This window comes from Talpa occidentalis, unplaced genomic scaffold (genome assembly GCF_014898055.3).
Source record: "Talpa occidentalis isolate TD23 unplaced genomic scaffold, MPIMG_talOcc4v2.1 talOcc4.8, whole genome shotgun sequence".
Classification (NCBI taxonomy): Eukaryota; Metazoa; Chordata; class Mammalia; order Eulipotyphla; family Talpidae; genus Talpa; species Talpa occidentalis.
In genome coordinates, this window is record NW_023605194.1 from 94,381,112 (window position 1) to 94,393,645 (window position 12,534).

At 51.6% G+C, this 12,534-nt stretch overlaps 1 protein-coding gene across 3 annotated transcripts in view; it reads right to left on the reverse strand.

The window, feature by feature from the left end:
• The window catches only part of GFRA2 (GDNF family receptor alpha 2), an 80,889-nt gene that overhangs the window by 40,793 nt on the left and 27,562 nt on the right, over nt 1-12,534 (reverse strand). For all 3 annotated transcript variants that reach the window (XM_054690270.1, XM_054690271.1, XM_037497742.2), the window contains exon 5: nt 7,209-7,563. In XM_054690270.1, coding sequence (XP_054546245.1) covers nt 7,209-7,563 — 355 coding nt within the window. The remainder of the gene's footprint in view (nt 1-7,208; nt 7,564-12,534) is intronic.

Below are 12,534 nucleotides of genomic sequence, written 5' to 3' on the forward strand. Positions count from 1 at the left end.
CTGACCTGCAGATGCCGTGGCAGAGCGTCTGGGGTTGTCCACCATGGCAGTGACCACCCCCCTCCCCATCCACACGGCCCAAAGACGGGCCAGCGTTGGATTCTCCTCAGCCACTGAAGACACTGAAGGGACAGATGAGCAACTTCTCCACACTGACAGTTTCCCTGTCCAAGAGCCTTTTCCTCTTTCCCAGGAAACTCTGAGCAACCATCCTACAAACATGTCTTTAGGCCTGATCAGATGTCTGTAATCATCACTTTATCAAAACTGCTGAGGAAGCAGTCGCCAACCAACCTCACTTTCCCAAATCCAGGGATGACCTGTGTGTCCTCATCTCTCTGGATTTCTCAATAGCATCTGGCACAGCTGTCCACTCTCTCTTTTTCAAAAATCTCCTTTTGACTCCAAGACACCACTGACACCTCCAAACACTTCAGGGCACTTAGAGGCACCAGGCACATTCCCAGTGCCTCCCAAGTGGATACCCCCTAGGAGACCCCACTCCTCAATACCAAAATTACTCTAATCACCCAGAATCCATAACTCCAGTCAAGCTCCAGGAAGGAATGTCTCAAAGATTAATGTGGCAAAAATGGCAGTCCCAACTGAGCGTCCCCTCAAGTCTGTGCCATCTCAGAAAATGCCACCATCACCCAATTTACTCAAACCTGAAGCCCATGAGTTATCTTTGACTTCATTTCCCTCACTCCCACATGAAAGTATATCATTTCCACCTCCAAAATATCTCAAATTTACCCACTTATCTCTCTCCACACAGCCACCCCTGTGGTTGGGCCACCATCATCTCTGATCTAGTGATACTGAAATAACCTCTTCCGCAGTATTTTTGAGGCCATTCTTGTCTCCTCCCCTCATTTTCTTCCACATGTAGCCAGAGCAATCTTTTTATATCATAATTTTAATAATGTCAGTACTTGGCTTCAGAAGCTTTCTTTTGACAGTACTCAGAATAAATCCAAACTCCTTACCTGGCTGCCTGCACCTTTCTCCTGAGCCCCCTCTGATCAGCCACACCCACCTGCTTTCACCTTAAGGAAAACTGGCTCCAAACTTCAGCACAGGCCCTTCCCTCTCTGAAATATTCGTTCTCCCATCTGTCATACTCCTCATTCCTCAGGTCTCATTTTATTTTTTTCAAAGATTTATTTATTTATGCATATAAGAGCTGGGTACAGGCCAGAGATGCAGGGGGTGAGAGGACCCACCAGAGACAGAGCAGGGAACCGTACAGGCAGATTGACTGAAACACACTGCTGAGGGGAGCAGCGGGCGAGACAGGAGAGGTCTGCTGCGCCATGTGGGTTGCTCCCTGGCCAGCCAGGGATAGAACTTCTGCCACAGAGGCTGCGGATTGCTTCACAGTACGGTGCTTAAGCCCTTGCACCACCAGGGAGGCCCTCAGGTCTCATTTTAAATGTCACCTCCTCATACACTTTTCCTGAGACCCCATTCTAAGAAGGTCCTCCTTTATCCCATTATTCACCCTTCCTACTTTCTGCTCATTTAGAAAATGGTAATAATGGACTTGTCTGTTTGTTTAGTGGTTTTCTCCTCCATCAGACTACAAGCTCCAAGAGGGCAGGGATCATGTCCACTGTGGTTGCCACATCCCGTATCTAGCAGAGTGCCCAGCACCATCAACATTCATCAGATAAGTAAACTGACATGGTACTAATGTAAGATATATAACAACAGAGACCTGACTGGGAAGAAAACATAATATTAAAGGAAAGCTGCATGATCAGTGCCACATGACAGATATAGACAAGTTCTAGAAAGCATCAGTGGAAAGAGAGGCAAGGTGAGGAATGATGGGGGTGGAGGACTCAATCACAGCCCTTTTTGCTATAGATCCAGGAGGCATTTCACAATCTTCCAGGCAGCCAATCCAAACTGAATTTTTAGAGAAGGCAAAGGTTCCTAAGGATTGTGTGGTCAGGGAACCTTTTGAGTAGCTAACAGAAACAATGAGGTTTCTCTCTAGAAGATACACACAGGATTTTGCATATGATTTCAAAATAATCAAGAATCTTTCCTTTGAAAGAAATGAAGACTTGGAAAACCCACAGTCTTTGGGCATATGTTTTTTTGCTGCCGTGTAGACCCAATAAAAAAAATCACCCAACAAATTCTACAGAGTCCAAATGAAGTTGCAGGATAGCCCCAAGGAGCCAAGAATCAAAACTGAACCTGCAGACAGATGCAGACACTGCCCCCCGCCCCACCCGCCCTGCTACTCAAATGTGTGTGTAGGGTCGGGGGTTACTGATGGGACTCCTCCCCACACCCTGCAATGCCTTCAGGAGGTGGACCCCAATCCCTTTACCTTCCCAGAAATCCTGTCAGACAAGGACAGCATCCACTGCAGGAAGGGGCCTAGGCAGCCAGAGCAGCCCCAGGGTGGAGTCTATTTATATACATGCTCAGCACCCAGAGGTTAAATTGCAGTCCAGGATATGGCACGGAGCCAGTGTGGAGTTATTTATATCCTCCTGGTGGACCAAGAGCTGGGCACTTCAGAGGGCCCCTCCTGGAAGGGGCACAGTTCACAGGGTTATAGAATCACCCTCTGACAACCCCCCCACACTCTCTCTCTCTCTCTCTCTCTCTCTCTCTCTCTCTCTCTCTCTCTCTCACACACACACACACACACACACACACACAATCTGGACCACCCTTGCAATAAATGTAAGCTGTTAGGGGGAAAGAAACCAAAAGATTGCATTAAAAAAATATATGTAGGTCATGGCCCACTGGGGACCGAGGCAAGGGAATTCAGCCAAATTCCATGGATTCATCCAAGAGACTGTTTGGGCTTTCCAGACTCCAGATCTGAAAGAAAGCCTTTCCCAGTCTTCTCTAGGTTCTCTGTTAACTTCAGCCCACAGCCTAAAGCTTGTGGGATGTGAAACAGACAAAGATGAAAGGCAGAGCAAGGGTCCTGGTGTGCAATTTCAAGTTTTGCTAGACCTGGAAGCTTCCACCTGCACCCCAAATGGATCCTGGTCCAAGCGTGGGGGAAGGTCTGGAAGCACTCCCAATAACACCCCAGGCCCAACATGGAAGTAGCCTTGTTTAACCAAAGACTTCATCAAAGGCCTCACTCTGTCATCAGGAACATTTCATAAGACAGCCCAGCAGACGGAGTCTGTTAAGTATCACAGGGGGGAAGACAAGGCCTGCTGCTTGTATGCCACCAAGAACATCAGCAACAGGCTTTAATGTGGTGCCAGGTAAGGTCGGCTCTGCCAGAGCTGCCCCCAAGGAGTCCCGGGCCAAGATTCACTCAGGGAGAAGCCTGGGTGAAGCTGGGCTGACTCCCCAAGCAGAAGGCAAAGGGCAGGCCTAGGGGGTGAGGGTGCTGGGAGCTACAGCACGGCAGCTTGGACATGCTCTGGAGGTGCCGGACACCAGGGCCTCGTTTACAAGGCATGGCCCCCAGGAAGGTTTCCCACAATCTCCATGGGGCCAGTTTTGCTCACTGGAGTAGAGAGGAGAGGAAGTTTGGGGGTCTCCCACTCCTGTCCCAAACACCATGGCACTGGGCCCTACCATTCACACAGCAAAGATGTGCCCCTAGTCTCCCAGCCTGGCAGGCAGAAACCTGGAGGAAGCCAAGGCCAGAAGGGATGGGAGAGGGCTCATTCCCAGGCTGCCTGTTCTCCAGGGGCTCCAAGGGTCCTGGGAACAGTGTCCATGGGTCAATGGGCGGGACCTGCAGAGCAGGGAGGGAAGTTAGTTCCTCTCCCAGCTCCACCCCTGGGTCCTTCAAATCTACTGACCCACACCACCTCTAAGGAGGCATCCCTAGGGGTTCCCTCTGGTGCCAAGAGCCCATCTCTCCGGGAACATAAGCAAGTCGGGAGGCAGGCACAGGGGAGTGCACAGGTGCAGAGAGGGCAGGCTGGGAAGCCGCTTCCGCTGACACAGTCCACAAACCTGGAAGGGCCTTAGACAGGGTGATGCATCCTTGTGTAATCAGTGGAGACTGAGGGCACGATGAGAGAAACAGTCCATCCTGGACCCCTCGGAAGACAAGGGCAGAGCAAGGACCAACGCAGGTCTCCTGGCTCCAGGGTGACCACGGCAATGACCTCCACCCACCATGTCTGTTTCTCCCCATAACACCCCAAGCCTCAACTCTGGGCAAAGCGCCTGAAGGTCACTTGGTCATGCCTCCCCATTCCCCCAGGTCCTGCCCTGCTCCCTTTCCTACCACAGGCAGGACCACGGGTGCTGCAGGATTGGGTGGGAGGAAAGCACCAGTTCCAGACCAGAAGCTCACTCAGGCACATGCAGAAGCACCCAGAGCATTCTGCTCACGACCCAACTCAACCATCTAGATGCAGCACTATCTGAGGGAGCCTCTGTTACCGTTATTTAAATTTGCAACCCAGCAGGGTGCCTGAGAGCTGAGTCTCACAAATCATCAGCCCTTAGCTCCCAGGATGCCTCATTCTTGACCTTCCTCACACCTCCTCTTGTTTAAACACCTCTTCAATGTTAAATTTATCCCCCAACCCTCCTATTCCTGGCTTCCCCTACCTCTAGATAAACAAACAAACAAAAGCTCCTCTGGATCTACAAACAAATACGTATTTTTTTTATAAGCCACCAAAATCATCCTGTTTCAAATTCTCAGCTCTCAAGTCAAGGTCTCAGAACCCACAGGAATGACACATAATGTCCTTCCCTAAAACACATCTCACCAAGCGGGTGCTGGTGTCCAGGTGCCTTCTGCTGAGACTCTTCCCTGACCTCCATGCCCCACAGCTGTGAGCAGTACATCCGAGGCCCGAAGACTCTTCTCATGTGGCCCCCCCAGTGCCCCATAACACCAATCCTCACCCATTCTGTCATACCACATACCTGTGTGCAATATGGCCTGGCAAGGTCATTTTGAGCATTTAGAATGGAAGAGAATGCGCTGGATCCAAGAATTAGAAGCTCTCTCCTATCCTGCTGGGAATTATGTAGCCCATCAAGTCTCCAGCTACGGTTCTGCCAGGCCACACAACTGGCCCCTTCAGGGAGCATCCCCTTGTAGTAGGCACAGTTTTATTTAAGTGACCTCAATTTAATAAATAATACAGGCAAAAAAAAAAAAAAAGCCCACCATCTTCAGTCTTGCTGAGTCTTGCAGCTAGCTCTAGGGATCAGCCCGCCCAACTACAGCAGCGCTTCCCCTTCACGAGCCCCAGGGCCCAGTGCTCCTACTCTCACAGTAGTAATAAGGCCTCTGCTCCTCCCCCCTCCCCTGCAGCCCAACCTCACCCAGTCCCTCACCCAAGGGGGTCTATACCACTGCCTCCACTTCTGCCTCCCAACAGACCTGCACCCACTGCAATGTGCACACACACTCTTATGCACACCTGCACACTCATTCACATACATGCTCACATGCACACACACACTGAAGCATCATGCCTCAGTCCTCCTACCCTCTCCTCTCTCTTGCTGGTGGTCCCACCTCCCACCCTCTGCATCCCAGGTTCCCCCTCCTGTGCTCCTCCCTCAAGAACTGGTGTTTCCAATGGAGTCCTGCCTCACAGCCCACCCAGTGGCTTCACTTATCTCCTAAACCCTGAGATGCACAAATCTTCAGGCATCTCCAGCCTAGACACCCTCCCTGTGCCATCTCATTCAACACTGTGACTCACCAAGGAGGCCCCCAACAACCCCCAAACCCATTTCTCCGCTCCAGTCCCTTTACTGAGCCCCAAATCTACAAGTCCAAATGCCCCACACACACTGCCATGGGGATGACAATGGTGCCCCAAGCAGCTCAAATGCTACACGCCAACACTTCCCCATTTGGTGACAACATCGCCCATAGCTATTCAGCCAGGAAACATGGCAGCCCCCATTCCCTCACCCACACACACGGTTACGGAGCACGTGCCATGTGCAGGACAAACTGTGGAGCAAATAAAAGAGATATAGCTTTCACCTCCAGGAATTTTCAGCCAGTCACCCAGTCTTGTCAAGTCAACTTACCCATCATCTCTGAAATGATACACTGTCACATGCCCATACCTGCTATCCTGGTCCTGGCTGCTATGCTAACCTGGAAAGGAAGCAGAATGGACCCCAGCTCTGAAATGTCTTAGCCCATATGACCTTAGACAAGATACTTCTCTATGGCTCTACTTCCTCATCTGGCAGATGTAGATGGTAACAGCACCCTCTTCATAACCTTGTTGCACAGATTAAATAAGATGAGCCAGGGTCCAGATGTAGCCAGCAACCTCTGAACACCTGCACTACGGCAATCCCTATTCCCAGCAGCCTGCCCACCTCACAGCCCACACTCTGCGTGTGCCCACCCTGCAGCTCCTCTGGGCCGCTCTCTCCTGCCCTCCAGCCTCTGCACGTGCTGTTTTGGCTTGACTCAGTCTCTGGCTTTCTCCTTCTCATTTTCCAAGGCCCAGAGAAAGGCCCCTCCTCAGGACCCCAGGCGGAGGCAGATGTCCCTCCCACCACGGGCACCCACAGCCCTCACCCCATGGCACCAGCATCAGTGCTCTCTTTGTCTCCCCTTCCAGACTGCATGCCCCTCAGGGAGCATCGATTTCACCTCTGCACACCTAGATCTCAGAAGTGAGCTCTGCACTCTGCAGGAGCTCCAGAAATATTTAACAACAAACGGGAAACCTGAGAATTAGGAAGAGGCAAATTTCAACTCACTGTAACCAAACAACAAAAAACATCCTAACACTTACTAGCATTTACAGCTCCCCGCCCCAGGCGGCCACGTGACTGATATCTGCTGAGAGATTAGGTGGGGCTCCCTTTAGAGGTGGGGCTAAATTCACTGAAGGTCTTTCCTTACAGGCATGGAGCCTCTAGTTGTCTGTGATCTTAAGTTATACATTCCCTGGGTAGTTCATTCTGGTTTCCCCCACAGTGCCTAGCCTGAGGCTGGGCACAGAATAGACAAACAATACACCGTGCTGAATGAAGGGATGAGTGGAGTGGATGGATGAACGGATGAACAAGGAGGTGGAGGAGTGAATGAGAGCATGGAGGGATGAAACAATGAATGAATGAATGAATGATGACAATTCATTTTGCCCAAATCCAGCCCCCTTCCTTGCTGGGCTCAAGAGCTTAGCCCAGCTGACCCCAAGAAAGCAGAGAAGGGAGAGAACCCATCAGCACCTCCTAGAGCCAGGCAGTGCTCGCACCTGCACAGGTGGTCGGTCCGGCACACACTTCGGAGGTCCAGGCAATTGGGCTTCTCCTTGTCCTCGTAGGAGCAGCTGGGCAGGATGGTCTGCCGGCGGCGCTCGGCACACGCCTGGTCCTGGCAGGAGCAGAAGAGCATGCGGTAGGTGTACTCGCTGGGCACGCGGTCGAAAAACTGGCGCAGGGCCTTGTGGCACTTGCGGCGGTTGCAGCGCTCAGTGGCCGAGATCTCACGGTTGCAGATAGAGATGTAGGAGGAGCGCAGCTTCTTGCAGTTGTCGTTCAGGTTGCAGGCCTTGGCAGCATCCAAGCAGTGGTTGCTCTTGGTGCTGATCGGTGGGTCTGCCCCTGTCCCTGGAGGGGGTGGAGAGAGGTCAGAGGCCCGCACAGAATGCAGCACTTGTGTGCTGGGGACACATGCCAGCATTCAGTTTCCTCATCGGTGAAATGGGATCACTTAACAGGTCTTACCTGCTAAGGCTGCAGCAAAAACAAACGAATTTGATGCGCCGAGTGCTCAGAATAGCGCCTGGCACAGGCTAAGCTATGCAGATGGTGGGTGTTGTGATGGGGACTGTTAACCCAAAGCCTTGTTTCAAAGTTATCACAGGCCTAAAAGGCAAGCAGGGAGGTGCTCATGGTCCTGGTTAAGTCCTGAGCACATAGGGTGCTCACAGTCCCTATGTGGGAGACAGGTACATAATGTGGCTAGGTCACAATCACACATCTAAGTGACAGTTGAGAGCCGAGACAGGTCCCAAGGCTGCCAAGACCGCACAGTGGCACCTGGAGCAGGCCTCTAGTCCTGGACACTGCTGCCAGAGTGTCCAGGAGGGACCCTCAGCAGCCATGGTACAAATGTCACCACTACCACCATCCCTGCCCTCACCCTTGTGACCACACACTCCAAAACAGCTCAGGGAGCCCACACAGTGGAAAGTGGGGGCTGGTGGCAGCCTCGGGCTCTATCAGGGATGAGCACCTAACAATGGGGTGTGGGTGATTTCTGCATCAGTGCTGCTGTCTGTGAACTGGACCATCCTGGGCTAAAAGCAGGATTCCCAGGAATCAACTCATTTCCTCTAGTGGCCACACCACCTCGTAAATCTTAGCTGTTCTGAGAGCAGTACATGACACAGGGCGCCCGACACTTCAGGCCTGCCATCTCCCACCCACAGAGCCCTGTCCATCCCAGTGGCAGCAGACCCGGTAGGGGGAGGAGAATTCTGTCCGCACACACCCCTCATAGGCATTGTGACAGAACTGGATGGAAGATGACCTAACCCAACCTCCGTATTTTACAGATAGGGAAGCTGAGTCCCTGAGAGGGCACAGAGCTTGCCCAAGGACACCCAGCACACTGGCAGAAATCAGAGGAGTCCAGATGATGCCAACACCAGGGAAAATCATCAGCTTAGGTGTTAAAGGAGCCACCGCCTTTTCTGTCTTTCCTCATGCACCCAACAAATGCAACATTGAATGAGCACCACCCCTCCAGGTGAGGGCCTGCAAAATAGGGGAAGGACTCGGGTAGGCAGGCTGAGGCTTGGCCCCCACCACCAGCCCAGGTGCCAGCATTTTCCAGCAGGGACCCCAGTGTTCTGATCATGTGGTACTTAGGTCCTAAGTCCCATCTCTGTGCAACCTCTCTGCTCATGCTGTGCTGGAGCAGGAGGTCCCACTCCCAAGAGCAGCTCAAGACAAGAGACTGAGAAGCAGCCTAACACGCTGGTTAAGAACTGACACCTGCACTGGACTCCTGGCCCTGCTGCTGGTTAGTGACAAGGTCTTCCCCAAGTGACTGGAGCTTCCTTTGCCTCAGTTTCCTGGTTTACAAAATAGCACCTACTGCACTGTGTTGTTTGAGTGTGAAGGAGCTAACTCATGCTTCTTCTCTCCCCCACAAGGTGATCCCCATCAGCTATCACATCCATCTTTAAGAAAACAAAAGATTACCTTGTGGTCATGTACCCAATACCAAGCTATTGCCCTACTTTTCTGCTCTGCTTTAAAGCAAAACTTCTCTAAACAGCTGTGTAGACCAGTTGTCCTAGTTGTCTCCCCCTCTTGCATTCTCTCCTGGACCTACTGCAAATTGGTATCTGCTCCCCACAATGTCAGTGGTCATGTCCTCCAAGCCTCTCCTGCATCAGTCCATCAGCAGCACCAGACACAGTGGCCACTCCCCCTGGCCCCCTGGCCTCAAAGCCTTTCTCTCTCTATTGCCTCCCTGTACTTCCTTCTCAGTCTGTTTCACCGGACCATCTTCTCCAAAAGGGCTCACTCAGCACCCCTCTTCTCTCCAAGCATCGACCCCCAAGACCCTCAGCTACCTCACGATCTTTAAACACAAGTAACAAGCTGTCAACTTTGGGCCTCCCTGGTGGCACAGGCAGTTGCGTGCCACACCGTGAAGCTGCCCGCAGCCTCTGCAGTGCAGGTTCGATCAGCCAGCTGGCGAGAATCCCACATGGTGAAGCAGACCTCTCCTGTCTCGCCCGCTACTCCCCTCAGCAGTGTATTTCATCAGTCTGCCTGTTCTGTTCCCTGCTCTGTCTCCAGTGAATCCTCTCACCCTCCCGTGCATCTGGCCTATACCCTGGTTCTTGTATAAAAATAAATAAATCTTTAAAAAAAAATAAGCTGTCAACTTTCAAACTTACATTCCCAGTCAGACCTCCACGTTGAACCCCAGATTCATACAGTAAACACCTGTCCACCAACTCTACCTGAAAGGCCAACACCTGTATCTCACCCCAAGGCTGCCCTAACACCCCTCTTCCTCATTTCTCTGAAAACAACACTTTCTTCCAGTAACTCAGACCAAAAATCTTGGCACTTCCTTCATCCTTTCTCATGTCAGAAAATCCTGGCTGTTCTACCTTCAGAATACATATAGAAGCTGACCACTTCTCACCACCAGTACTACCCCTTGGTCCAGCACCATCTCTGCAGGCTGGTAAGAGCTCCTTTCCTGTCCCCAAGCTCTGCTCCTGCCCCATAACAATACTCTCATCACAGCTGTGAGAAACTTCTAGAAGCTAAGTCAGAGAGATAGGGCTCCTGAGCCCCGATATTTGCAGTGGCTCTCCCATCTCATTCCTATGCGTTGGCACAGACTATGAGGTTCTATATCTGTGCTGACCAGTATGGAGGCCACTAGCCACACAAGGCCATTGAACCTGAAATGTGGTTAACCCAAACAAGATGTGCATGCCAACTCTGAAAATTCAGACCAGATTTGCAAACTTAATAAGAATAAAAATTATATGCAGTATTTCATTAATATTGTTTATTCTGATTGCATTTTGAAGCAATAATACTTGGATATATTGTGTTAAGCAAATGTATTATTAAAATTAATTTCATTTGCTTCTGTTTACTTTTTTAATGTGGCCATTAAAAAATCTGGAATTACATGTATGAAGTATTATATTTCTATTAGCCCCTTCTGCTCTAAACGACCTCAAATCCTATTCTTTTCCCCCTGCTCACTCTAGTCCTTTCCAGCCACTCTGGCCTTCCCGCTCTTCCTGGATCATGCCAATCACAGCCTGACTTCAGGGCTTTAGCATCTGTCACATCCTCTGCCTGAAAGGCTCTCCCCAAAACTCTGTGACCACATGGGCCCTCTTGACATTTCATCAAGGTCTCTGCTCAGATATCCCCTTATCTACGAGTCCTTCCTGGCCACCATAGACACCGTAACAAGCAGCCCCCTCACCCCATACTCTGATCTCTTTCCCCACAGCACCCATCACTGCCTGCCATCATACACACTTGCTTACTCATTTGTCCATCTACAACAAATACAAGCTCCGTGGAGGCAGGGGCACTGTTGGTGGTGTCCACTGCTGCATCCATAGCTCCTGGTGCCTAGTGCCTAATGGGTGCCAAATGTGTAACTGATGACTTAAAGAACATTGTACCTACAATGATGTTTAGTTCCTGAAAGCTCATGAACCAAACCAAACCGATACAGAGTCATCAACAGAGGTCAATACAGACAATCAGGTACGGATGTGGGGTCCGGGCTCCCAAGTGAGAACTGTGGGATGATCAATGAAGACTGAGCCATCACCCCATCACCCTGCCTGGCCAACAACGGCCTCACAAGGCAGAAAGTGAAGCTCCCTCTCTTCTCAGAAAAAAATAAAAGGGAATCGAGGTATGTTTTCCTAACCAATCGATTACATCTTTATTGAGGGCCTACTATGTGCCAGTCACCTCCCCGGGGACAAAGGGCAATGTTGAGTGTGTATCAGGGAAGTCAGGTGTGCAGGAGTCCAGACTGGGGGTCACAGAAGCAGTGACACCTGCACTGAAATCTGCAGGATAAGTCAGAGAAGCAAAGAGCAGAGCAGCGGTCCCAGGCAGAGGGGAGTGCAAGAGCACAGGCGGAGAGAAGGACAGCGCGTCCGTGAACCTGAAGATGGAGACTGCAGGGTGGACAAAGAGAGATGACGTAGTGGGCGCAAGTGGGGCGTCTGACCTCCCAGCCACTTCCTGAGCAGCTGCCAAACCACAGGCAGGGCCCAGCAAGGACTGAGCATGCCTGCTGTGCCAAGGCTGCTCCATGACACCGTGCATCAGGAGGGTTCCCTGCAGCCAGCCAGCCAGCCAGCCAGGTTGTCCTTTCACTTTCCATGCACCTGTCAGGAAGGTGGCTGGTGGCAAAGAAGAGCCAGGCAGCCTGGGGCCTAGGTGGAGGAGAACAAGGACAGAGAGGGACCCCAGAGAGATGCAGGGCGACAGCCACGAACAGAACAGCAGCTAATTTAGGCCCAAGGCTGCTTTCAGGTTCCCCAGGTGCTTGGTTCCCGCTCCTCTCAGCATGTTCCTGAGCTACTGCCGGTGTAATTATAGCCTCAGTGGCTTCCACTTGGAACTTGAACAGTGAAAGCTTTTGCTAGGGGGGTGAGAAATGTAAACCCCTGGGCCAAAACTTGGTAAATATCCTAGAAACACACACACTTACACACAAACACAATAGTGGCGACAGTAACAGCCAATTGCCTTGTTACCAGGAAGATGCCCCATCCGATCATCCCGGAGTAGGTACAGAGGCCCCGCTGTGCAGTGGAAAAGGCCCCGGAGTGGGCCTAGGCGCTGGCTCCCTGCCCAGGCCCCTTCCCCAAGCAGGCCTCCACTCTGGCTTTCCTTGTACATCTCTGCTGGTGGCTGGGCACAGAGGCCACCTGGACAGCCCTGCCTAGCACATCCACTCCCTCTCAAGCACACCAAGGCCCCTCCCTTGCAGTCCCTCCCTTTTCATCTTCAGGAGTTCCCACTGAGGACCAAGGAGGGTGTGCTGGATTCCAAACA